The sequence below is a fragment of the Trichomycterus rosablanca genome, chromosome 2 (genome assembly GCF_030014385.1).
Source record: "Trichomycterus rosablanca isolate fTriRos1 chromosome 2, fTriRos1.hap1, whole genome shotgun sequence".
NCBI classification, from domain to species: domain Eukaryota; kingdom Metazoa; phylum Chordata; class Actinopteri; order Siluriformes; family Trichomycteridae; genus Trichomycterus; species Trichomycterus rosablanca.
In genome coordinates, this window is record NC_085989.1 from 52368438 (window position 1) to 52395033 (window position 26596).

The 26596-nt window shown below is 43.7% G+C and overlaps 2 protein-coding genes across 2 annotated transcripts in view; both read left to right on the forward strand.

Annotated features, from left to right (window-relative positions):
* The window catches only part of LOC134335019 (histone-lysine N-methyltransferase PRDM9-like), a 34892-nt gene extending 17246 nt beyond the window's left edge, over nucleotides 1-17646 (forward strand). Inside the window, exon 8 of the mRNA XM_063017404.1 lies at nucleotides 16088-17646. Within this exon, the coding sequence (XP_062873474.1) occupies nucleotides 16088-17001 (914 nt within the window). The 3' untranslated portion in view covers nucleotides 17002-17646. The remainder of the gene's footprint in view (nucleotides 1-16087) is intronic.
* A 3324-nt stretch (nucleotides 17647-20970) lies between these two features.
* On the forward strand, nucleotides 20971-24674 carry LOC134335124 (zinc finger protein 239-like). The gene is made up of 4 exons (XM_063017553.1): nucleotides 20971-21008; nucleotides 21449-21564; nucleotides 23161-23262; nucleotides 23680-24674. Exons 2-4 carry the CDS (start codon nucleotides 21459-21461, stop codon nucleotides 24585-24587), a joined length of 1116 nt encoding a protein of 371 aa, XP_062873623.1. The 5' UTR covers nucleotides 20971-21008; nucleotides 21449-21458; the 3' UTR covers nucleotides 24588-24674.
* Nucleotides 24675-26596: the final 1922 nt, after the last annotated feature.

Consider the following 26596-nt stretch of genomic DNA (forward strand, 5'->3'; position numbering starts at 1 on the left):
CTATCGGGTTGAGGTCGGGACTCCGTGCAGGCCAGTCAAGTTCTTCCACACCAAACTGACTCATCCACGTCTTTATGGAGCTTGTGCTTTGTGCACTGGTGCGCAGTCATGTTGGAACAGGAAGGGGCCATCCCCAAACTGTTCCCACAAAGTTGGGAGCATGAAATTGTCCAGAATCCCTTGGTATGCTGAAGCATTAAGAGTTCCTTTCACTGGAACCAAGGGGCCGAGCCCGACTCCTGAAAAACACCCCCACACCATAATCCCCCCTCCACCACACTTTACACTCGGTACAGTGCAGTCAGACAGGTACCGTTCTCCTGGCAACCGCCAAACCCAGACTCGTCCATCGGATCTCCAGAGAACACGTCTCCACTGCTCTATAGTCCAGTGGCGGTGTGCTTTACACCACCGCATCTGGTGATCAGCCATGGAAACCCGTTCCATGAAGCTCTACACACTGTTCCTGAGCTCATCTGAAGGCCACATGAAGTTTGGAGGTCTGTAGTGATCGACTCTGCAGAAAGTTGGTGACCTCTGCGCACTGTGTGCCTCAGCATCCGCTGACCCGCCCTGTCATTTTACGTGGCCTACCACTTCATTCCCAATCACTTCCACTTTGTTATAATAGCACTGACAGTCGACTGTGGAATATTTAGTAGTGAGGAATTTTCACCACTGGACTTGTTGCACAGGTGGCATCACGGTACCACGCTGGAATTCACTGAGCTCCTGAGAGCGACCCGTTCTTTCACTAATGTGTGTAGAAGCGTCTGCATGCCGAGGTGCTTGGTTTTATACACCTGTGGCCATGGAAGTGATTGGAACACCTGAATTCAATGATTTGGATGGGTGAGTGAATACTTTTGGCAATATAGTGTATGTTGACGTGGACCAGAATCTCAAAGAAAAACTGTGACGTTTTGAGAGCAACAGGGTCGTACCCAGTATCAGCACCGTGTCAGTGATGAAAGTGATAGCTCAGTGGTTAAGGTACTGGACTAGTAAGCAGAAGGTTGCCGGTTCAAGCCCCGCCACCACCAAGTTACCACTGTTGGGTCCCTGAGCAAGGCCCTTAACCCTCAATTGCTCATCGTGTTCAGGTCATTGTGTAAGTCGCTTTGGATAAAAGCATCTGCTAAATGCTGAAAATGTAAATGTAAATGTTCCTAACAAAGTGCTCAGGGAGTCATATGCCAGGTTCAGTATCACACAAAGTCGGAAGTGTCTAAAACTAAGAAACCTTTTAGACCTTGGTTGCTTCATTTCTAATGACTGTAGATCACAAAGTTCACCATGGTGGACGGTCTGAAAACCTCCTGAACTGCCCTGCTCACCTTTGCCTACCTGTGCAGCTGCCTAAAGGCCTCGCCATCCTTCATGCGGAGACATAGTTCACCTGGCTTCGGAGACCAATGAGGAAGCGAACTCCGCGGACGGCGACACTCCGCAACAACGCCTGTGATTGGTCGGTTTAAAAAAAAGAGGCGTGCCATGAACACAAACATGTCTTTCAGAGCGAGTACTGTGCCGTAACTGTGATCATCGTTTTTCGGTAGTCATGGTACTTAACATCAAAAATGTCACAGCGTCACCTGCAGCTGTGGAGCAGACGCGACAGGCAAAACGAAACCGCTAAAAGTACGCCAGCTTGTAGGCCGCTCAGGTGGCGCAGCGGTAAAAACACACGCTGGAACCGGAGCTGGGATCTCGAATACATCGTATCGAATCTCAGCTCTGCCTGCCGCCTAGGCTGAGTGGCCACATGAACAACGATTGGCCTGTTGTCCGGATATGGGCGGGACTAAGCCGGATAGGGTCTCTCTGTCATAAATAATGCAATTACGACTTCTGCTGGCTGATTGATGGCGCCTGCACAGAGATAAGAAAAGAGTGCTCTCAGGGTGTGTCTCTCCATACACAACGCTGAGCTGCACTGCACTCGTCAATGTGTAGGTGACGCATGCAAGATGATGCAAGGTGCCCACGTTTTAAATAATGCGTCAATGTGCCGCTCAGGGGGCGCAGTGGTAAAAAGACACCTATCTGAGTATCGAATCCAGCTCTGCCTTACCGATTTGAAGCTGAGTGGCTGTATGAGCAACGATCGGCCGGTTGCTCAGTTTGGGGGCAGGACAAAGAACCGGATGTGGGTCTCTCTCTGTCAGAATGCGATTACGACCTCTGCCGGCTGATTAGAGTCGCCTGCACAGAGATTAGGAAGAGTGCCCTTAGGGTGTGTCTCTCCACATGCAACGCTAGGTGGCGCCAAACTCAAAAATGTGTGGGTGGCAAAAATGCATCCGGCTGCTGCCCATGTTTCGGAGGGGATATGGGTTAGCTTCGATCTCCTCGGTCAGGGCAGGGTTCGGTGTAGACAGAGAGGAAGCATGATGCAAATTGAACAATTGGATGTGCTAAAGGGGGGAGGGATGCGTCAACTTCATTGACTAGGTCGACCAATCGCGGCAGCCCTTATTTGAACTGAACCTTATTTGAACCTCTTACTTTAGAAGGCAGTGTATTGAGACTCTCTAGTGAGACAGCGATGACGTCATTGGCTGTCCCCACCCTTACAAAGCTAACACGGTTAGCCTCTGACTGAGGGGACACAACTCTCTAGCATGCCAGCTAACGTCTGGCTGTTAAACTGTCACTGACACTCAGAGTTGCACCTTTATTAGGCTTGTACGCTTTTATAACCACCACATTTGAATTCATTGTGGGATTGCCTTCACGGCTCAGGAAGCGTCGGACGCTCCCTCGTTATTCGGTCAGAATAAGGCGTCTCAGTAGGAGCATTTTGAGGCGTCTTTGAATCGAGACGGGCGTGTAGGATGACGTATCTATGCAGAGAGATCGACAGCCTTCAGACAGACCCCGTGTGACATGGGATTAGCAGCCAGCTAAGTAGGGTTTGTCTGCTGCTGGTGAAGAGAGCCTAGTCATCAAGCAAAGCTCTCAATTTACCGGTTGATCTATATCTCCACCCTCACCTCTGGTCATGAGCATTGGGAAATAATCAAGATTCCAGCAGATACAAGCAGCTGAATAAAGTTTCTCTGGAGGTTTGCTGGGCGTACTTTGAGGAGCTTGCTGCTCTTTTGCGTGGAGAGAAGCCTCATGTGATAAGGATACCATCTGGAGGATGTCTACAATTGGAGGTTTATTAGGAACAGACAACTGGGAGGAGGCCCCAGGGTAGATCCAGGATGCCGGGGATCTCTGAAGGAGCTCGTAGAAGCCTGAAGATTCTTTGCTTCCCCTGATGCCACAGTGACTCTGAAATGGATAAACTGAGATGATGATGATGACGATGATGATGGTTTTGGAGTTGCATTGCACAAGTAGCGTCTGACTGGTTCTTCCAGAGTTCCTCTTTACTAGTGACCTGATCCAAGACGCCAAACTCTGCATGTTATCTGCTTTCCTGGAGATCTTTCTCTCTGGTGTTGCAACCCCTCCGCATGTGGGATTTACACCCCCTACGTAACAAGGTGTTAAACCTTGAGTAGCTGTGACGTGAGTTGATGTCATCTGCTGGCTCCGATTTACACGTCAATACCACCAAGGTTCACTACCGGGGGAAAAAAAGATGTGAGGAGCAAAATCTGTACCCACGGTTTGGTCCATACTCAGTCTATAAACTGTACCCGCGGATTTGTTGCTTCCTTATGGTGGCATCAGTCTGAAGAAGGTGCCTTCTGTTTTTTATGGCAGTTCTTGTTTTGCCAAGTTATGTGAGCTAAACGTCAACACACAAAACCCTCAACCCCTTTGGACGTAGGACACATTTGTCATATTTACATATTCACAAGCATAGGGTCAGCCAATGTATGGCGCCCCTGGGACCAAGACTGTTCACGATGAATGTTTTGTTGACAGGAGCCAGGATTTGAACCCTCAACCTTTTGATTGACAGCCCACTGAGCTACCACTGTCCCTATTTACAAACAGAAGCGTTCCTGGGTCAATGGGTCAGTGAGTGGTTCTAATGCCAGTCACATTCTCCACACAGTCATGGGTTTGGGTTAAACAAACAAACAAACGTGCTTAAGTACCCTTATTGCATCTACGTCTGCATTATCTGGAGAGTTACCTGCTGCTTCCCTGACACAGAGTAACAAGATAAGGTCAGGCAACATGACAGAGGTGGTTTTCTGACCATCAAGAACTAGATTGGTTGCGTCCTTTTACTGTACTGCACAAATACTTGGCAAACACTCAGAGTAGACACTGTCACGTTTGGGGCAACCTTCGTTGGGGATAACTATACCATGATTTGGGTCACCAGCATGGAGTTGACAGACAGCCCGGGTGCGTTGGAGGAACTGGCCAGCGTAGCTTGATTAGGTCTTTCATAGAGGGCATATCTGCAACCTCAGTGAGGGTGTGGTGATTTGCCAGGATCTAGTTTTTCTAAGGCTGGTGACTTGCTCTTGATACCACACACTGGGCACAGGGCTGGCCTTGTGGTGATTTGCTCTCTATTGGTCTCTATTTTGACATCTTGTCATGGAAGCCCCTACTTAGGAAGGACACCCTTCTTAGGTTTGGGGGGTTACAGGGGTATTTTGCCCCTGATACTACTGGTACTACTTATATTCATCCAGACTTTGTGTTTGTTTCTTCTGGATGCTTCTGGCAACGTCCCCCATTCATTAAGAAGCTTGATGTCTGACCTTGGCTTTACATTTGTGCCCTACAAATGTAGCTCTGGTTTGATAGTTGGTGCCAGTCAAATACAACCTGCAACCGAGGTAGCTAGCGGACGTCCTCCTCTCTGGAGTCTTCATGTCACTTTAAATCAATGATCTTTTAAGAAAATGTGTCTTGCTGCGTAGATTTGCTGCATTCCGCAATAAGTCCTTCTTTTCTTTTTTTTTTCTGCTCCAGAAACGAACGCCTTGTTGCAAGTCTTCTGCTGCTCCTTGTGTCCGCTTTCCTATACGTCCCATACTTACCTTGACAAACACGTCAGGAGACGCCACTATGACAAATGCGAGCGACCGATGCCCTCGACGAGCTCCGGCGGTCGGCAGACGTCCTCTTGTGCCGTCGGCGCCGATGCCTCTGACGGACAAATGCCCAGAGATACTCACCTGTGCCCAGATTGTGGGAAGACTTTTAGTCACCGCAGTTCTCTGAGACTACACCAGCGCATTCACAAAGGAGAAAAGCCGTATCCTTGCTCTCACTGTGAGAAACGCTTTAACAATCAGAGTAACCTTAACCGACACGAGCGCATCCACACCGGCGAAAAGCCTTTCCGGTGCTCGTACTGCGAAAAGAGTTTCGCCCAGCAGAGCACGCTCCAGCACCACCAGCGCACCCACACCGGCGAGAAACCGTACTACTGCTCGCTGTGTGGCAAGAGCTTTACCCACCAGACCAATCTCAAGCTGCACCAGTGCATTCACAGCGGAGAAAAGATGTATAACTGTTCGGTGTGCGGAAAGAGTTTCACTCGCCAGTGCCACCTCAAGACGCACAAGCGCATCCACACAGAGGAGAAGCCGTATCAGTGCTCGCTCTGTGGGAAGCGCTTCACCGAGGGCAGCAACCTCAAAAAGCACCAGCGCATTCACACCGGCGAGAAGCCGTACCGCTGCTCGTACTGCGGCCGAAGTTTCACCGAGAACAGTAATCTCAAAAAGCACCAGCGCATTCACACGGGAGACCTGTACTATTGTTCGGAGTGCGGACGCAGCTTTACGTTTTTGAGCACCTATAAGAAACACAAGTGCCCCAACGCGAAGCCGGCGAGCTTAGATCAGGAAGGCAAGGCCGAGCGAGATCATCCGGCACAGTCGGCCACTCCGCGCTGAGCTGTTTATCCGTGTAGTCGGGCAGCTTGCCGACTCGGCAGGTAGATTTGGTGCCCCCATACCACCGGGCTCCTGAGGACCTGGGTTTGATCTTCACCTGGGTTCCTGGGTTCAGTTATGCAGAGGATCAGTTAGCTGCTCAGTGTCGTTTACTGCTGCCATGTCCAGGGTGTTTTTCTGCCTCGTGTTGTGGTTGGCACCAGACCTCCTGCAGCCCATATCAGAATAATTGAACCCTCGTTGTGAGGCCCAGCGTCTCAAGAGCCCAGAACTTAGAACCCAGAGCAGTATTTAGAAAGCGCATAATCTGGGTTTCAAGGTCTGGAAAAACGTCTGCGTGTTCCATCAAATACAAATGAATGTTTACACCCCTAATGACAAAGCAGCTCTATCAAGACGTGGTTTGACCAGTTGTGTTCAATGGAGCTCTGGTTGCTCTACACAGAGCCTTGGTCTCAATCCAACTCAACCTGACCTGACCTGACCTGATTGACTCTTGACTGAATGGGCACAAATTCCCACATAAACATGATAAAGCCTTGAAGAAAGGCTTCCTAGAAGATTTGGAAAGGGATGTCCAGCAAGCTCATGGTCAGGTGTCTTAATACTTACACCGATCAGCCATAACATTAAAATCACTCACTGTCCATTTTATCAGCTCCACTTACCATATAGAAGCATTTTGTAGTTCTACAATTACTGACTGTAGTCCATCTGTTTCTATGCATGCTTTGTTACCCCCTTTCACCCTGTTCTTCAATGGTCAGGACCCCCACAGGACCCCCACAGAGCAGGTATTATTTAGGTGGTGGATGATTCTCAGCACTGCAGTGACACTGACATGGTGGTGGTGTGTTAGTGTGTGTTGTGCTGGTATGAGTGGAGTTTTTAAACACCGTGTCCACTCACTGTCCACTCTATTAGACACTCCTACCTTGTAGATGTAAAGTCAGAGACGATCGCTCATCTATTGCTGCTGTTTGAGTCGGTCATCTTCTAGACCTTCATCAGTGGTCACAAGACGCTGCCCACGGGGCGCTGTTGTCTGGATGTTTTTGGTTGGTGGACGATTCTCAGTCCAGCAGTGACAGTGAGGTGTTTAAAAACTCCAGCAGCGCTGCTGTGTCTGATCCACTCATACCAGCACAACACACACTAACACACCACCACCATGTCAGTGTCACTGCAGTGCTGAGAATGATCCACCACCAAAATAATACCTGCTCTGTGGGGGTCCTGACCATTGAAGAACAGGGTGAAAGGTGGTAACAAAGCATGTAGAGAAACAGATGGACTACAGTCAGTAATTGTAGAACTACAAAGTGCTTCTATATGGTAAGTGGAGCTGATAAAATGGACAGTGAGTGTAGAAACAAGGAGGTGGTTTTAATGTTCTGGCTGATCGGTGTATATTCAACTCAGAGTTTTTAAGCTTCGAAAAAAGCCAGCTAGAAGGTCCTAGACTCTGCTTTTAAAGGAGCATTTGGGTCACCCATATCCTGGTCAAAAGCCTGTTCATGTTTTTTCAGACCAAACCCTCAACTGTTGCTGACTACAGTCACACATTTCATTGACGGGACTTTATACACTGCACATGTTGTATCAGTGTTACTAGTATTTAGAAAACAAACAAAGGTGTTGGGTTAGGCGCACTCTCTCTACCTGAAAAATACATAAAAGCGTGATGTGGTATCAGTTCTGTAAACTCTGTTACGCTCTTTATGTTGCTGTAGGTCTGAGATTTCCTGTTGTGGACCAAATGTATTGAATTGTACATTGTGTTATTTATTAATGATTATTTACGTATATCTTATATTTTATGGAAAACACTATACTAAATGGTCCTGGAATAAATTCCTTGGTCTCCTGTGTTTTGTTCTCCTGCTGTTTGCTTTCCTGTGTTGTAGGATCTTAGTACTACAGAGTACATCTATGTTTGTAAAAACAGGAAAGCTGGGTGTCCTTACGCGAAAACGTAACGAAATAAACGCTCTTATAGAGGCGGGGGACACAAATGAAGAGGTACAGCAGCAGATGACTGCTTTTATTAATTATCTGAATGAGTTTACGGAGTTGCATGAAACTATCCAGTCTTTATTGCCTGATGAAGAGAAGGAGCATGATCATAGTGACTGGTATGAGCCCAGAATGTCGCAGTTTAAAGAGTTCCAAAACGGTGTTGAATTATGGCTTAAAGCTGATGAGGTGGTTGGTGAAACTGAACAGGATGTTGAATGTTTGCGTGATGCTGCTGATGTTTATGTTGAATCTGTAACTCCTCAGGACAGCGTTTCACAGGCTGCGGAAACGCCAAGTAAGGTCTCAAGTCGGGCCAGTAAAGCGTCCAGCGCTCTGTCCGAGGCACGTGTACAATGCGCTGTATTGGTTGCGCAATCCGGACTATTGGACGAGCAACTTGAGTTGGAAATAGAGGAAGTGTGGATTAAAGCAAAAAAAGAAAAACTTAAAATGCAGTCTAAAATAGCTCAAGCTGAAGCTAAAATAAAAGTGCTTGCAGAGATTCAAACTCTAAATATCCCCAACTTCACAACTTCGTCTAGAACATCAACAGAATATATCGTTCCAATGACAGCAAAAAGGCAAACAATACAGACTGATCAATCATATGGTTCAAATAAACCAAAAGTAATACTACCACAGGTTAAAACAGAGACACCAAGTCAATTATCAATTCAATCAAAAAGAGCAACAATTCAAGGTGCAAAAGAAATCCCAAAACAAAATCTTCCCTGTTCTAGTGACCAAGATTCTTTTGCTGTTGTCATGAAAAGACAAAATGAAATTACAGAACTGCTGGTAAAGCAGCATGCATTGTATCAACGTTGTGACGTGTAGGGGCGAAGGGCATAAACATGGGGGGGGGCGTGTGTAAAGGTACTCATGGTGGATGATCTGGGTGTTTGGTGAAACACACTGTTTTGACCACGCTCTTCAACTTCATAAATTCTGATGTAAAAATAAGTCTTATCATCTTTGTCTACACAAACAAAACAAAAATAAATTATTCTAACGGCATCCGAGGAGTGTGCGTTAATCCAGCCAGGCGCTCAGGGACTATATATGAAGCATGGATCAAATGGTCGACACAATAAAGTCAAAACAGTAGTTGGATTACGGTGGTGGAGGCAGTTAATGGAAAAGCGGAGCGCCCGTGGTGAGCGGTGAGCCGTGAGTAAAACGGTTTATAAATCTGAGCCGCTGCGTTCAGATCATATAAAGAACTCTGCTCAAGTTCGGAAAACTTTGAATGAATTAATGAAGTTTGAGTGCTGAATTCAAGTGCATTGAATTAGAAGTAATAATGCAGGAACCAGTAGATGGTGAAGAGGCGGTGATTGGGATGGAAAAGCAAACTGTTTTGACTTTATTGTGTCGACCATTTGATCCATGCTTCATATATAGTCCCTGAGCGCCTGGCTGGATTAACGCACACTCCTCGGATGCCGTTAGAATAATTTATTTTTGTTTTGTTTGTGTAGACAAAGATGATAAGACTTATTTTTACATCAGATTTTATGAAGTTGAAGAGCGTGGTCAAAACAGTGTGTTTCACCAAACACCCAGATCATCCACCATGAGTACCTTTACACACGCCCCCCCCACGTTTATGCCCTTCGCCCCTACACGTCACAACGCAACCCTATGACGCGCCACCAGGTGACATTACATGCACTAAACATTATTATAATTCAAATAATTCAAACATTTATCCATTACCATACCTCCAGATAAAATATAAACAATGCAAAATGGCTGTAACATTCCGGCCTCTAATTTTTTGTTTAACAAATAATTATCAAATTTTATCAACAGCTATTCACTGATAACTTAGATAGGGTCAATCAACCAAAACCATCTGCACTTAACATCCAAGATTTGCATATCAAGCAGTACATCAATTCATTTATAACAATATATAATACAATATATAATACAATATATAATACAATATATATATATATTTTTTTTTTTTTTTTTTAAACAACAAATATATAGACAAATTCTATTCAGATGTTTTTGAGTCCTTTATGAGTGTGTCCATAAAAATACCCCATACTTTTTCGGTCACAGGTAGTGCCAAAAATGATCCAAAAACTGCACAAAGAAAGTCCAAAATATATATATATATATGGAGAGTTCAAACAAGGGTCCAAAAAAAGAGTTTACAAACACTATTATAAACATTGCATATAAACATTACATGCATGCAATTGTAAATCCATCCGTTGGCTAAACATCAACATTTTATTTATATAAGATTATTTATGTTTCAAGGTACTTTAAATGTTCAATTTTAGTGTTCATGTTTATAAATTAAATACTGTCAGTTTTATTCTGCTTCAAGCAAAAGGCAGATCTTAGTAATGGGTCTTTCCAATTCATTCGTTTGTGTTTTAACTCGTACTTTACGTACAAGTCCTTTAGAGTCTTTTATAGTTTCTGTGATTCGCCCCATACACCACGAATTTCGGGGGGCAGAATCATCTACTATAAGGACTAGATCTCCGACTTAAAAGTTTCTGTGAACTTTATTCCACTTTTGACGTTGTTGCAATAAAGGAAGGTATTCTTTTGCCCATCTTTTCCAAAATAGGTCGCTAATATACTGCACTTGTTTCCAGCGTCTTTTCCCGTATGTCTCACATTTATTAAACAGACCAGGTGGGAGAATGGGTTTCCCTTTTAACAGCAAAAGGTGATTTGGTGTTAACGCTTCAAGATCGTTTGGATCATCACTGGATGGCGTTATTGGTCTATCATTTAGAGTAGCCTCAACCTCACAAAATATGGTATTGAGGGCTTCATCATCAACCATTTGCTGTTTAGTGACAGAGCACAGGATTCTTTTAGTTTGTTGTACAAGACGTTCCCAAACGCCTCCATGGTGAGCTCCATGAGGAGGATTAAAAGTCCACTGTATTCCTTCCTGTAGGAAAGTATCCTTTATTTTCCTTTGATTCAGATTTTGTAGCGCCAGTTTTAACTCACGATTTGCACTCACAAAATTTGTTCCATTATCAGATCGTATTTCTTTGACCTGTCCCCTTCGACATATAAATCTCCTTATGGCATTGATGCAGGAATCCGTATCGAGCGTGTAAGCCACTTCTAAATGAACAGCACGACATGTTAGACATGTAAATAGGACACCATAACGTTTGACTACATTCCTTCCTCTTTTTACCTCAATGGGTCCAAAATAATCCATTCCAACCAATGTGAATGGTGGGAGGTCTATTGAAAGTCGATCAGATGGAAGATCAGCCATTTTTTGTTCTCCATATCTTTGACGATATCTGCGGCATGTCATACATTCTCTAATGACCTTTCTAGCCAATGAATTGGCATGTGGAATCCAAAATTGTCGACGTAAAGTGGAAAGCATATGATTTCTTCCACTATGTCCAACCTTTTCATGCACACAGCGAAGGATGAGCTTTGAGATGTTACTGTTCTTTGGCAGAATGGCAGGATGTTTTACCTCCTCAGGCAACACAGATCGGTTCAACCGGCCTCCTACTCTTAGTATTCCATCGACCATTATAGGATCCAGTTTGTGCAGATGACTGGATTTCTTTACGGCTTTTCCACTGCTCAGATTTGATATCTCATCAGTAAAGTGTTGCCTTTGCACAAAGCTGACTATTGCCTTTTCAGCTTTATCAAGATTCTCCAATGAAAGCTGTGTACTCCATCTTTTATTTAGAATCACAGCTTTGTCCTCTTTCATTATGACATTGATATCAGTATGGGTATTTATCTTCTTTCTTTTCTCACACCTCTGCCTAAGTGTGTCTTTAAGCTTTAAAAGCCAACCAACTGCTCGTTTCAGGTCTGCCCATTTAGAAAAGTATGAAAGCAGTTTACTGATGGGACAAGACTCTTCCATATGCTGAACAGACATGAGATGAACAGAAACCTCTTGCTTGATTTCAGGGTCATCATCTGATATGCTACCAGTTTCAAGTGCCCCTTGCCACTGAGTGTGACTTTGAAGGAACTCCGGTCCATTGATCCATGTTTTACACTGAAGGAATTTTTTTACTGATAGGCCGCGTGAAGCTGCGTCGGCAGGATTTTCCTTAGAGGAAATGTACCTCCACTGCTCCACTTTAGATAGAGAATGAATAACAGAGATTCGATTCGCAACATATGTCTTAAATCGTTTTCTTGTGTTTGCTATATACTGCAGAACTGTCATGCTGTCTGACCAAAACATAGAATCAGCTAGGTGCATTTGCAATTCTGTTTTCAACATGTGATCCAGTCGCACAGCTAAGACAGCTGCTGCTAGCTCCATTCTGGGAATGGTGGTACACTTCAGCGGTGCCACTTTTGCCTTTCCAAATGCAAAAGACACACAGACTTCATCTTTATCGTTTGTAAGCTGAAGATAGGACACTGAACCATATCCCACCTCACTAGCGTCACAAAAGTGATGCAGCTGCACAGATGTGATTTCACCAAAGCCTCTAGGAATAAAGCTTCTATCGACACCAAAGGTATCTAGTAGAGGAAGCGAATTAGTCCATTTTGTCCAGGTCTGAGCTATTTCATGTGGAACTGTTTCATCCCAGCTTAGTTTCAGTTTACATAAACTTTGCATAATTTGTTTTGCCACAAGAATGACAGGAGCCAAAAAGCCCAAGGGGTCATATACAGAACAAACAATAGACAGTATGCCTCTTCTGGTTAACTGGTGTGGCTTAACCTTTATGCTAAAAGTAAAGACATCCTTTTCGACGTTCCATTGAGCACCAAGGGCTCTTTCCATTGGCAGCTGCTCCTTGTTTAACTCTAAAGTTCTCACTTCTTTGGCTCTGTCCTCTTTGGGAATGGCAGAGAGCACAGTACGATCATTACTGATCCATTTGTTTAAATGGAAGCCACCTTTTGAGCATAATTCATTAAGTTGTTGATACAAAAACATAGCTTGTTCTGTATTGTTGGTTGCTTTCAGGCAGTCATCCACGTAGAAATTTTGTCGTACAGTGTTTGTGACTTCTTCACAATATTCATTTTGATTGTCATCTGCTGTTTTAAGCAAAGCAAATGTTGCACAACTAGGTGATGATACTGCACCAAAAATATGTACAAGCATTCTGTGCTCCACAAGCTCCTTAGAAATGTCTCCATTTGGCCACCAGAGAAAGCGCAAAAAGTCAATGTCTTCTTTTGCTACCCGGACCTGATGAAACATTCCTTCTATATCAGTAATGAATGCAATTGGGCCTTGTCGAAATCGAAGCAATACACCAAGTAGTGTATTTGTCAAATTAGGGCCTTGGAGTAATTCCTTATTCAAAGAAGTTCCACCAAATGTTGCTGCACAATCAAACACCACACGCAGTGTTTTTTTGCGTGGGTGGTAGACACCATGGTGTGGCACATACCACACCTTGCCAGTCCTAGTCTGAAGCTCACTCTGAGGTATGACTTCAGCGTACCCCTTTGTTATGACGTTTTCCATAAAGGTTTTGTATTCATTGTAGAACACTTGGTCCTTTGTGAGCCTTTTCAGCAGATGCTGGGCTCTTTGATGGGCCACTGGCCTGTTGTTGGGCATGATAACATCAGTCCTGCGAAAGGGAAGTTTCAAATGGTAGTGGCTATCTTTAAGCTCAGCTGAATCAGACACTATGCTTGTACAGAGTACATCTATGTTTGAAACTAAACGGGACTGTCTCAGGTGTGAATTTCTCCATCATTGCAGCTGCCATGGTGATTTTAATTCCCTGATCATGAAAAGTGAACTAGTTTGTTAACAGAAGTGTCTTTTAATTATATGCGTGAAATACAATAGCTGGTAAAAGTTAAACGTCAGGCAAGCTATTAAACATAGTAGAGCACAGCAAACCAGATAATGATGGAGGCGGGTTCAGACTAGTGTTATGTATACCTACACCAATCAGCCATAACATTAAAACCACCTCCTAGTTTCTACACTCACTGTCCATGTTATCAGCTCCACTTACCATATAGAAGCACTTTGTAGTTCGACAATTACTGACTGTAGTCCATCTGTTTCTCTACATGCTTTGTTACCCCCTTTCACCCTGTTCTTCAATGGTCAGGACCCCCACAGAGCAGGTATTATTTAGGTGGTGGATCATTCTCAGCACTGCAGTGACACTGACATGGTGGTGGTGTGTTAGTGTGTGTTGTGCTCATATGAGCGTAGTCACTGCTGGACGGACTGAGAATAGTCCACCAACCAAAAATATCCAGCCAGCAGCTTCCCGTGACCACTGATGAAGGTCTAGAAGATGACCGACTCAAACAGCAGCAATAGATGAGCGATCGTCTCTGACTTTACATCTACAAGGTGGACCAACTAGGTAGGAGTGTCTAATAGAGTGGACAGTGAGTGGACACTGTTTAAAAACTCCAGCAGTGCTGCTGTGTCTGATCCACTCATACCAGCACAACGAGTCTGGTTTCTCTCAAGGTTTTTTCCTGTAATATTAAGTGAGTTTTTCTTTGCCACTGTCGCCCTCGGCTGCTCAGCAGCGGTTTTTGGTCTGTCAGTCCTGGATGCTGTAAAGTTGCTTTGAGACAATGTCCAACAAGTTTGATGTGACTTTTTTGACTTGTCAAGTGTTAATTCTTCATTCAGAGAGTTTTATACACATTTAATCAACCATTCATTCATTAACAGGAAGCTCAGACAGTGAATGAACGTTGTAAACAGTGGATTAAAGACTCTATAAGTTCAAGCAAAAAGTCTGGGCTATATAAAGCAACGTCACTTTACCGTCCCAATACAAAACAACACACTAGTATAATAATGTGGACTTTTAATAATGCTAGCTAACTAGTAATGTAGCTTTGTAACATTGGACAAAGTTCCACCACAGCAGGTGAATGTTCATTCAAACGTTTAGCGACGTGTTGAATCGAAACTTACCATGATAAAAAACAGTGGCCTGGTGGTACCCAGCGCACTGCGTCCACCAGCATAGACGTTTGAAATGGATCTCGCTGTGAAAGCAAATGGTTTGCTAATCTTTCAAAATTCAGCTAATGAAGCTCTCTGAAACAAGTGGCACTTGAGGATTTCACTTGGCACCAATACCAATGTAGCCCCACCCTTGAATCCACCCTTGGATTCTAGATAATGCACTGATCCCAGACCCACCGCAGCCCTTATTAGGATGACGCGGTCAGTTCAGGTTCAGATGACCAGAATCAAATTGCGTGGGGTTACTCCTAGACAGTGCCAAGTGGTTAAACCTTTACCCCGCTGACTATATGGGTTTTATCAGACACTTTTTATCAAAAGCGACTTGCACTGTCTAATCAATGGAGGGTTAAGGGCCTTGCTGAAGGGCCCGACAGTGACAACCTGTCAGTGGTGGGGCTTGAACCAGCGCCTTTTGATTATATTACTCCAGTACTATGAACTATATTTTGCCTTTAAAAGAAATTAAAAGAATACAGACCAACATTACAACCACCTCCTTGTTTCTACACTCACTGTCCATTTTATCAGCTCCACTTACCATACAGAAGCACTTTGTAGTTCTACAATTACTGACTGTAGTCCATCTGTTTCTCTGCATGCTTTGTTACCCCCTTTCATGTTGTTCTTCAATGGTCAGGACCACCACAGAGCAGGTATTATTTAGGTGGTGGATCATTCTCAGCACTGCAGTGACACTGACATGCTGGTGGTGTGTTAGTGTGTTGTGCTGGTGTGAGTGGATCAGACACAGCAGCGCTGCTGGAGTTTTTAAACACCGTGTCCACTCACTGTCCACTCTAGTAGACACTCCTACCTAGTCGGTCCACCTTGTAGATGTAAAGTCAGAGACGATCGCTCATCTATTGCTGCTGTTTGAGTCGGTCATCTTCTAGACCTTCATCAGTGGGCACATGGGGCTGGGTATATTTGGTTGGTGGACTATTCTCAGTCCAGCAGTGACAGTGAGGTGTTTAGATCCACTCATACCAGCACAACACACACTAACACACCACCACCATGTCAGTGTCACTGCAGTGCTGACAATCATTCACCACCTAAATAATACCTGCTCTGTGGGGGTCCTAACCATTAAAGAACAGCATGAGACAGAACAGCATGTAGAGAAACAGATGGACTACAGTCAGTAATTGTAGAACTACAAAGTGCTTCATGGTATGGATCGGTGTATAAATGTACTGTACGTATTGTTAACCAAACCACAGCGCTCATTATTTCGGCTTCATTTGAACTTCTGTATCTTTTTCTGCTTCAGAAACCAACACGTCGCTGCAAATCTTCTCCTGCTTCTGGTGCCCGCTGTCCTACACGTCTCAGAACTACTTCTACAAGCACATCAGAAGATGCCACAACGACAAATACGAGACGCTGGTGAAGTCGGGGGAGATCGACTACGACAACGTGACGCCCACCACCAGCTCCAGCCTGCACCAGAAGCAGAAGGAGATTCACCAGTGCTCGTACTGCGAGAAGAGCTTCATCAACCAGAGCAACCTCCAGCGGCACGAGCGCATCCACACGGGCGAGAAGCCGTACGAGTGCGCCGACTGCGGCAAGTGCTTCAGCAACCAGTGCAATCTCAAGCTGCACCAGCGCATTCACACCGGGGAGAAACTCTACCACTGTTCGCTGTGCGGAAAGAGCTTCACCCGGCAGAGCCACCTCGAGTCGCACCAGCTCACGCACACCGGCGAGAAGCCCTATCACTGTTCGGTGTGCGGCAAGAACTTCAGCGGGAGTAGCAATTTCAAAAAGCACCTGCGCGTTCACACCGGCGAGAAGCCCTACAAGTGCTCGGAGTGCGAGAAGAGCTTCAGCGACAGCAGTAGCCTCCGCCAGCACTTCCGCCTCCACACGGGGGAGAAGCCGTACCACTGCTCGCAGTGCGGGAAGACCTTCACGCACCAGAGGAACCTGCAGATACACCAGCGCCTTCACACCGGAGAGAAACCCTATCAGTGTTCCATGTGTGGGAAGAATTTCGCCCAGCAGAGCAACCTCAGGGCGCACGAGCGCATTCACACCGGGGAGAACCTGTACAACTGCTCGAAATGTGGACAGACCTTTAACTACTCGAGTACACTGAAGAGGCACAAGTGCCCCAACGTGGGGCCGGCGGACGTGGCGAAGCTGAACGAGTGGTCAAGCCCAGAGGAAAAAGCTGAATGAATATGAACATGAGGTCAAGCTGTATTAGGTGTATTATTGTATAAGTATTGTTCAAGTTAAAGAACCATGGCTGAGTAGTTTAATCAATATATAATCCTGATATTATTTCAGATTTTCAGTGTTTATTTGGGAAGGGGGGGGTCATTACTGTATTTAAAATTAATTACCTAACATTAGATAATGTTACCATTACAGTAACTTCAGTTCTCGGTCACATGACGTGGAGAGATACTTCACCTCTGTAGGAGTGAAGGTGGTCCTGGAGGAGCAAGAATGATGGGAGCTGTCCGGCTTCAGTGGGTTAAATAGCTGGGGGTTCCATCCCATCATACAGCGAATATTACTTTCATAAAGCCGCTAGTCTTTGCATCATGGTAAGGGCGTGAATTTTGAACTGTAATATTCGTTTTTTTGGATTTAAATAAAGAATCATCTTGTACGTGTAAATCTCAAACTGCTGAGGTGACGTGTTAATGAGAGGTCATAGGAGAGTGGCCAGCCTGTGAGCAGACAAACATCTCAGATTACACAACACATCGGTCTTGCCAGCCAAAAACAAGAGTAGTCTGGAATGTCTTTGTCATGTATACATATACACGTGTACACATGACATTAAAACACTCTGTCCATTTCATCAGCTCCACTTATAGAGCATATAGAAGCACTTTGTAGTTGTACAATTACTGACTGTAGTCCATCTGTTTCTCTACATGCTTTGTTAGCCCCCTTTCACCCTGTTCTTCAATGGTCAGGACCACCACAGAGCAGGTATTATTTAGGTGGGGGATCATTCTCAGCACTGCAGTGACACTGACATGGTGGTGGTGTGTTAGTGTGTGTTGTGCTGGTATGAGTGGATCTAAACACCTCACTGTCACTGCTGGACTGAGAATAGTCCACCGACCAAAAACATCCAGCCAACAGCGCCCCGTGGGCAGCGTCCTGTGACCACTGATGAAGGTCTAGAAGATGACCGACTCAAACAGCAGCAATAGATGAGCGATCGTCTCTGACTTTACATCTACAAGGTGGACCAGCTAGGTAGGCGTGTCTAATAGAGTGGACAGTGAGTGGACACAGTGTTTAAAAACTCCATCAGTGCTGCTGTGTCTGATCCACTCATACCAGCACAACACACACTAACACACCACCACCATGTCAGTGTCACTGCAGTGCTGAGAATGATCCACCACCTAAATAATACCTGCTCTGTGGTGGTCCTGTGGGGGTCCTGATCATTGACGAACAGCATGGAAGGGGGCTAACAAAGCATGCAGAGAAACAGATGGACTACAGTCAGTAATTGTAGAACTACAAAGTGCTTCTATATGGTAAGTGGAGCTGATAAAATGGACTGTGAGTGTGATTTTAATGTTATGGCTGATCGGTGGCTGAATACTGGTTAAATAATGTGCTTTAATTTCACTTTAAATGTATGTAAAACATGGACTTAAACACACATGCTGTACTATACTTAAGATGAATTAAATATACACAAGTTCAAGAGAGTTCAAGAGAGGCTTTATTGTCACTTCAGCTCTATACAAGTACATACTGAAATGAAACAACGTTCCTCCAGGACCAGGACCAGAGAACAACATACAAAACAAACAAAAAGTGCAGGACAAGATACTTAAAACAGTTCCAATGTAATACAATTTAGTCCACTTCATAGAATTAAAGTCACACTTTTGTATTGTACAATTAAAGTATAATAAGTAAAAAAAATTGTAATTTTAGCTCTCTTTAAGTGCATTAATCTTTAGACACTTAAGTGCACTGTGGCATATTAAAGATTAGTATACTTAAGTCTACTTTTTTCACCAGGGTGAGTTTGACATTAAAGACTTGAACTGATGAATCTTGTGTAATGAGTAACTACCGTTCCTGTCATTAATGTAACCAAAGTGTAAAACATGACGTTAAAATCCTAATAAATAAATAAAGATCTACCAGCTCAGTTTAAACAAGAACAAGATGAAGCTAATGCCTAGTTCACGCTACATGATTTTTGCCCTGATTTTCGCTCAATGCTAGATTTGCTGGCTCGGGAGCAACTTGACGTTCGCTCGGTGATTGAAACTCGGCTGTCAATCGCTGTGTGTGAACTACTCAACAACTCGATCTGAGCGGAAGAGAGATATCTAGCTTGTCAAATACCTGGATCTGAGTCGCACAACTGGCAGCGAGTTCTGTGTCGAACAGCCAATGAGAACGCAAGATACAGTGTGAGGGGAAACGCAGGAGAGGAGTGTAAACAGGTGGGACCAGGGAGATAATATAATTTATATCAGAATACACTGGCACACACAAACCATACAAACTCTCTACAAACCATAACACTTAACAGAGCAGCATGTTACGCTTTTTTATAACGTAAAGCTTTTTCGACTCTCCCGAAAAGCCGATCACATTGGGGAAGCACGTAAAGCTGCTTTCTCAAGACTCCACTGCTGCTACTCACTTCAAAATGCACAGGAAGAAGTGCACGGAAATGATTAATGGTGTTCTAGCACCAAACTTTCTAAAAAAGTTGGTCGCACATGTGGGTGACCAGAGTTTCATACTGTGTTTCCTGTGGGGGTTGAGAAGTGATGGCCTATTTCGATGACAAGTAAAACAAACAAACCAGGAATCAACAGAAGAAAGTTCATTTGTAGTTCTGAACATATTTAGGGCGTTTTCTACCCACTTTTTGTCTCTCCCACAACTAGGGTTGCCAACCGTCCCGTAAAATACGGAATTGTTTAGTTTGGAAACTAAACGTGGTGTTCTGTATTGAACTGATACAGGACGTGCTTTGTTCCATATTTTTATCAGTGGGAGAGATGCTGCAGATTAGACTGAGACCGGGCGATGTGTATGAAACTGAAGGAAACTTCTGCTACCGTGGGAATTAGAAAGCGTTTGGTTATTATTTTAAGTAGTGTTCACTTTTAGTCTTAGTAACGCCGTGTGCGCGCAGGCTTATCAGCATAACAACCTGTATAATACTCGGATGTTTGAGTAGCACAGTGGGCAGAGCGCAGCGCATATATTTTTCCGCCCAAGGTTCGGATCCGGCTTAGGGCGAAAGTAAAGTAACACAAGCAGGGCTGGAGCTATGGGGGCGCTGGGGTGGGCATTGACCCACAGATTTTCTCACTGCAACGCAGTCCAGAACCGGGGCTGCATGTCGGTGTGAAGATGGATTATGTAAAAATGTTGTTTGCACTATTGAGAGAAAATGTTACATGATGTTCTTTATGTTGTTTTACCTAAAATATGGTTCTGATTTATTATTATAAAGAGTGAAAATAATAAATGTTAAACAGCCTAAATAAAACATTTTGATAATGTTCCTATGATGGTGTAAGACCTGTTATATTTTTTATAGGTGCAACCCTAACCACCTTACCCCACACCCCCGCTCAGGTAAACACCCACCAGCCCAGGGTGCTCCTTATTTCCAGTTCTGAAAGTTGGCAACCCTACCCACGACGTTATTCCTCTGTTCCACAGCGTCAATTACATGCAAATGTGGGCGGCTCGGTGGGTAGCACTGTCGCCTCACAGCAAGAAGGTCCTGGGTTCGATCCCCAGGTGGGGATTATTTTAAGGTGGGATGGTCCGGGTCCTTTCTGTGTGGAGTTTGCGTGTTCTCCCCGTGTCTGCGTGGGTTTCCTCCGGGAGCTCCGGTTTCCTCCCACAGTCCAAACACATGCAGTCAGGTTAACTGGAGACACTAAATTGTCCATGACTGTGTTTGATATGAACTTGTGAACTGATGAATCTTGTGTAATGAGTAACTACCGTTCCTGTCATGTAACCAAAATGTAAAACATGACGTTAAAATCCTAATAAACAAATATGCAAATGTGGAAGCTTATGCAAATTAGGCGCTGGCGTCACTTAGCGACTTCTAGGACAGCCAATAGCTGCTTTCCTTACTGAGATGTTGCAACACTTAGATCAACCAGCTCAGTTCAAACAAGAAGAAGCCAATGTGTTCATACTAAAGTAAATCTGTAAGTAAATGTGTTCATTTAATTATTACAGTTTAATTATTAACTACATTCTAGTTAATAATAAAACGACAGTTCATAATAAACAATCACTTTGAGGATTTAAGTAGCTTGAACTATTTTCTCGTTTAAACACAAACTGCTACTTCGCTAACTGTTAGCATCACACATGATTCGGTTCTTATGAACCGATTCATCTGATCCGATCCATCTTACAAATGACTCGTGTGATCGGAAAGGATTCAGTTCATTGATGATTAAAAAGTATTAATAATATTCATTTATACAAACACATCAAGTTCGTTTAGCTTTGTTTACATGCTTTTCTATACTGTTTTTATTAAGACAATTATGTTAAAATTCGTTTTGACTCGTTGCACTGTGTGAATGTGATGTGTTTATTCATCCATCCATTCATGTCTGTCTGTCTGTCTGTTTATTAGATCTTTAATAATGCAGTCGGAAGAAGAGGAACACATCAGCCCTGTGGATCTAGAAGATGAAGGATTCCTGAAGATAGTAATAAAAGAGGAAGAATCTGAAGATGAAAGTTTCTTTTGTAAGTACATCTAGAGCAGTATAGCACTTTTTACCAGACAGTGTGGTACAGAACAGGATGGTTAGTGTTGGGGTAGGGCTATCTGGTCTGAGATGTGCGACTGGGAATGAGTGCTGTGTCGAACAGTCAATGAGAACACAGGATACGGTGTGAGGGGAAACGCAGGGGAGGAGTGTAAACAGGTGGGACAGGGGCTTAATATAGTTTATATCAGAATACACCGGCACACACACAAGATTTACAGTATTTCTGACCTTATCGTTCTCTACAACAGTGTTTCCCAACCACTGTGCCGCGGCACACAAGTGTGCCATGAGAAATCATCAGGTGTGCCGTGGAAGATCATCCAATTTCACCTGACTGGTACTGCGGTGTGTAGTGACAGGCAGAACAGTTACATTCTCTTCCACTAAGGGCAGTACAACTTCTTGGTGGTGTGCCTTGTGATTTTTATAATGTGAAATATGTGCCATGGCTCAAAAAGGTTGGGAAACACTGCTCTACAAAATACCAACACTGCATTGCAAATAATTATTATTAACCTCCAACTCACTATAGAACGATCCATGCTGGTCACTCAGATTTATTTATTTTTCCTCTTTGATTTTACGCTGCACATCGGCGCACAATCATTGATCATTTCTGGACGTGATATCATTTAACCCCTCGTCACTTACCGCGTTTGTTTTCGTGACAGAACGTAGTTTGGGAGAGCAGAGAAGCTCGCCTGTGATTCCAGTTGGTGATAGATGGTGTAGTGTGAAACCCCCTATCACTGATCAGTCGTGTAGTGTGAAAGCAACACTGACTTGAAAGACTCCCGATTACAAGAGATCCTGTCGTGTAGTGTGAACCGTACAGCAAGCTGACCACTTGGAAAGTCCTGTAGTGTGAACTTGACAGAACAGGCACAGCACGGGTATACGAGTTTAGTAATGTGGTTTGTTTCGGTGCAGGAGGCTGGGGAAGCTTCACGGTCTGGGCTGCAGCACGCAGTTTCACACACTCTTCGTACTGCACTTTATGGCGCTGTTGTAAATGGTGGAATAGATTCGTAGTGCTCGAACCTTGTGTCTGGACTTCAGAATACATGATTATTAGAATAATACATCTCCAAATAATTGAGCACTTATTACTCTGTTTACTAACCAGCTCCTTTTTGATACCTTCTGTCATGTCTTTATCCGTCTCCATGCTATCGCTGCCTGCAGATCTGGGGAGGGGCGAGTTGTGTTCAGTGGGGGAGAGAGGCGGGGCATTGGGGTAAGGTGAACATGTGCAGAAACAAACTGGGAGAAGAGAAAGGCGAACTGTCAGATCTAATTGGAACGCAACGTAGTCTATATCGATATAAACGATATTGTCTTATCTTATATTGTGTTTGAAAATATATCGATAATGCTTTAAAACTTGATATATCGCCCAGCCTTATGTGGGGTCACTGTGGATGATGGATTGGAATCCGTCCTGTGAAGAAGTGCTGCTTCACTCCAGTTTTAAGTTTAAATCGAACTATGATTTATTTGTAATGAAAAAACACACAGCTTTACATTTTCTCCGGTTGTTGAGGTTTTTAACATGTTGATGTCATTTCAGGTGAAGAATCATTCATCCCTGTGGAACACGACACCTCTGAGGAACATCTCACCCCAGGTTTCCAGCCTCTGAAGGAGGAACCTGAAGATGAAGATGAAATTAGTAAGAACTTCTTTTATTTAATGTGGATTAATTTGTCAGAATTGTTTCTACCACCAGCAATAATGATGATTATAACCGTAATATTAATAGGATAATCCAATAAATAACCAAGACGTGTAAAGTAGGAAATATTTACTAAGTAAAATGCCCATATATGTGTAAATACCAGGTCAGATATATATTTCCAAGCTTTGTTGTCATGTAGTGTGAATATTTGTACTGGGTTCATTATTATAACAAATTAATAACTCAGGACACCTTGTACTGAGCAACACCACACCTGTCTTCTGGTCCTGTAGTGTCTTTTATTTATTGTAGGTTCTTGTATTTATTACTCTGTTGTTGATCTGCTCTGTGTTTATTGTGATGTTTGTAATTGATTGTGTTACAAGAGCAGCTTGTGTTTCTCTTCTTCAGGATTGAACAAGGATTTCTGCTGCTCCTCGAGTCCACGTTCCTGTACAACCCAAAATCATCTCCACAAACACATCAAGACCCCCCACAGTGTCAAATATGAGACCCTGGTGAAGATTAAGACTGAACATGAGGATCTGACGCCCACCAGAAGCTCCAGTGATCAGCAGACGTCCTCTGGTGCTGTCAGCATTAACAGCTCTCTCACCAGAGAACAGAACAGAAGGGACGTCTGCTCACAGTGTGGGAAGAGCTTTAGTTCTCTGAGTGCTCTCAGGAAACACCAGCGCATTCACACTGGAGAGAGACCGTATCAGTGCTTAGAGTGTGGGAAGAGCTTTAATCAACAGGGTCATCTTAAATTACACCAGCGCATTCACACTGGAGAGAAACCGTATCAGTGCTCACAGTGTGGAAAGAGCTTTAGTGAACAGGGTCATCTGAAATTACACCAGCGCATTCACACTGGAGAGAAACCGTATCAGTGCTCACAGTGTGGGAAGTGTTTTAATGAACAGAGTGCTCTCAGAAGACACCAGCGCATTCACACTGGAGAGAAAATGTATCAGTGCTCACAGTGTGGGAGGAGTTTTAATCATCAGAGTGCTCTCAAAAGACACCAGCGTGTTCACACTGGAGAGAAACCGTATCAGTGCTCACAGTGTGGGAAGAGTTTTAATGATCAGAATACTCTCAAATTACACCAGCGCATTCACACTGGAGAGAAACCGTATCAGTGCTCAGAGTGTGGGAAGAGCTTTAATCAACAGACTAATCTCAAAACACACCAGCGCATTCACACTGGAGAGAAACCGTATCAGTGTTCACAGTGTGGGAAGAGTTTTAATCATCAGAGTAATCTCTCAGTCCACCAGCGCATTCACACTGGAGAGAAACCATATCAGTCCTGACAGTGTGGGAAGAGTTTTAATCATTAGAGTCATCTTAAAAAACACCAGCGCATTCACTCTGGAGAGAAACCGTATCAGTGTGGAAAGAGCTTTAACACACAGATCAGTGACACTGACATGGTGGTGGTGTGTTGGTGTCCACTACTCCAAATGCCGATTTCTAATTTATGTTACCTAAACATTCTCCCACAAACTGCAATGTCTCAGCTTAGACTGTGTAATGTAATTAGAATATTTGATGTTTCACATTTCTGTTTTTCTCTCAATTCAATAAAATGTTTTGATTTCGTAAGCTTTATTGGCGTGATCATATTAGGTTACAGTATTTCTTATAGCGACCGTCTCTATGGTCAGGCTGTGTTGAGTGAGTCTGTACTTGGTCAGTGTGCTTCATGTGTTTAGGATCAGTCACTGTTCAGGTTCTCCAACACAACGTACTGTCATTTTAGGGCCAGTGTTAGTATTGCAGACTGATCCTGATGAGGAAACTCTTCTTTTTCTTCAGCTCTTGGCATTGCAGGGCTTTGTGGTGATAAGTGTGTGGTCAGTGTACAGTGGACCCTTGATTTACGAATGTAATTGGTTCTGAAGGGCTGTTCTTAAGTCAAAATGTTCGTTAGTTAAACCTATTTTTCCCATAAGAAATAATGTAAATAGAATTAATCTGTCAGACCCCCCAACCCCCCCCCCCCCTTACCTAACCTTTCTAATGTTTTAAATGGTCTTTTTTGTTATAAATGCAAGTATATTTTCCCTTAAATCTTAAATGATAGAATAGACATTTCTGTAATAAACAATAATAAACAACAATACACCGTAGTACTGTACATAAACACACATCACATTTCAGTACAGTACGTGTGCTGTACCATACACCATAATACATTTCCTTCTTTTTTTTATAAAATGTATCTACCAGAAACAACAACTCTCATGTTTCTCTATTATTTCCTTCTTTATTTCAGTAGTGTTGTATTTTGTGGGTGTAATTTCATGAAAGAAAGAATACTTTACTCAGCAATTTCCTTCTTCTCTCTCACTCACTGTCCCCTCTGTCTGAAACACAGTGACACCTACTGGCAGGAGTAATTATACAACACAACAAATAGTGATTTTCTCACCACTGCGCTTCCTCTGCACATTCTCTGGGGACATTTTAATATTGAATTTTACAAAATATAAAGAAAACGCTGTCTGCTGTCCGAATGTTCGCTCACTGTATATATATATATATATAGAGAGAGAGAGAGAGAGAGACGGTTGGAGTCAACTTCATGACGTCACGTGTTTCGCGAATTTCTTTTTGTAATCTGAAATTTGTTCGTACGTTAAGTTGAAAAAGATCATTCGTAACCCGAAATGTTCATATGCAGATCCATAACTCAACACAAGCCAAGGTTACAGGTGTTGTGACTTTCACTAAATGACCCAAAGAAAACCTTCAAGATGTAAAACAAAACATCAGACTATTTTGTCAAATAACGAAACATCAAACTCCAAACATGATAAACTTTTAAAAATCGCTCTTCCCTCCCTCCTCTATACCTAGATTACAGCTCCTTTATTTTAGCACCAGTTTATTTTCCATCCCAGAATTCACTGCAGCAGTTTCCCAGACACGATTTTTTTTTTACTCAGTAAAGGATGTTAAAATGTAGCGAATTACAATTTTTTTAAATTTTTCCCCTTTTTCTCCCCCTTTAGCGGATCCAATTGTTCAATTTGCATCGTGCTTCCTCTCTGTCTATGCCGAACCCCGCCCTGACCGAGGAGATCGAAGCTAACCCATATCCCCTCCGAAACATTGGCAGCAGCCGGATGCATCTTTGCCACCCACACATTGATGAGTTTGGCGCCACCTAGCGTTGCATGCGCAGGGACACACCCTAAGGGCACTCTTCCTCATCTCTTGTGCAGGCGCCTCTAATCAGCCGGCAGAGGTTGTAATCACATTCTGACAAAGAGAGACCCACATCCTGTTCTTTGTCCCGCCCCCCAACTGAGCAACC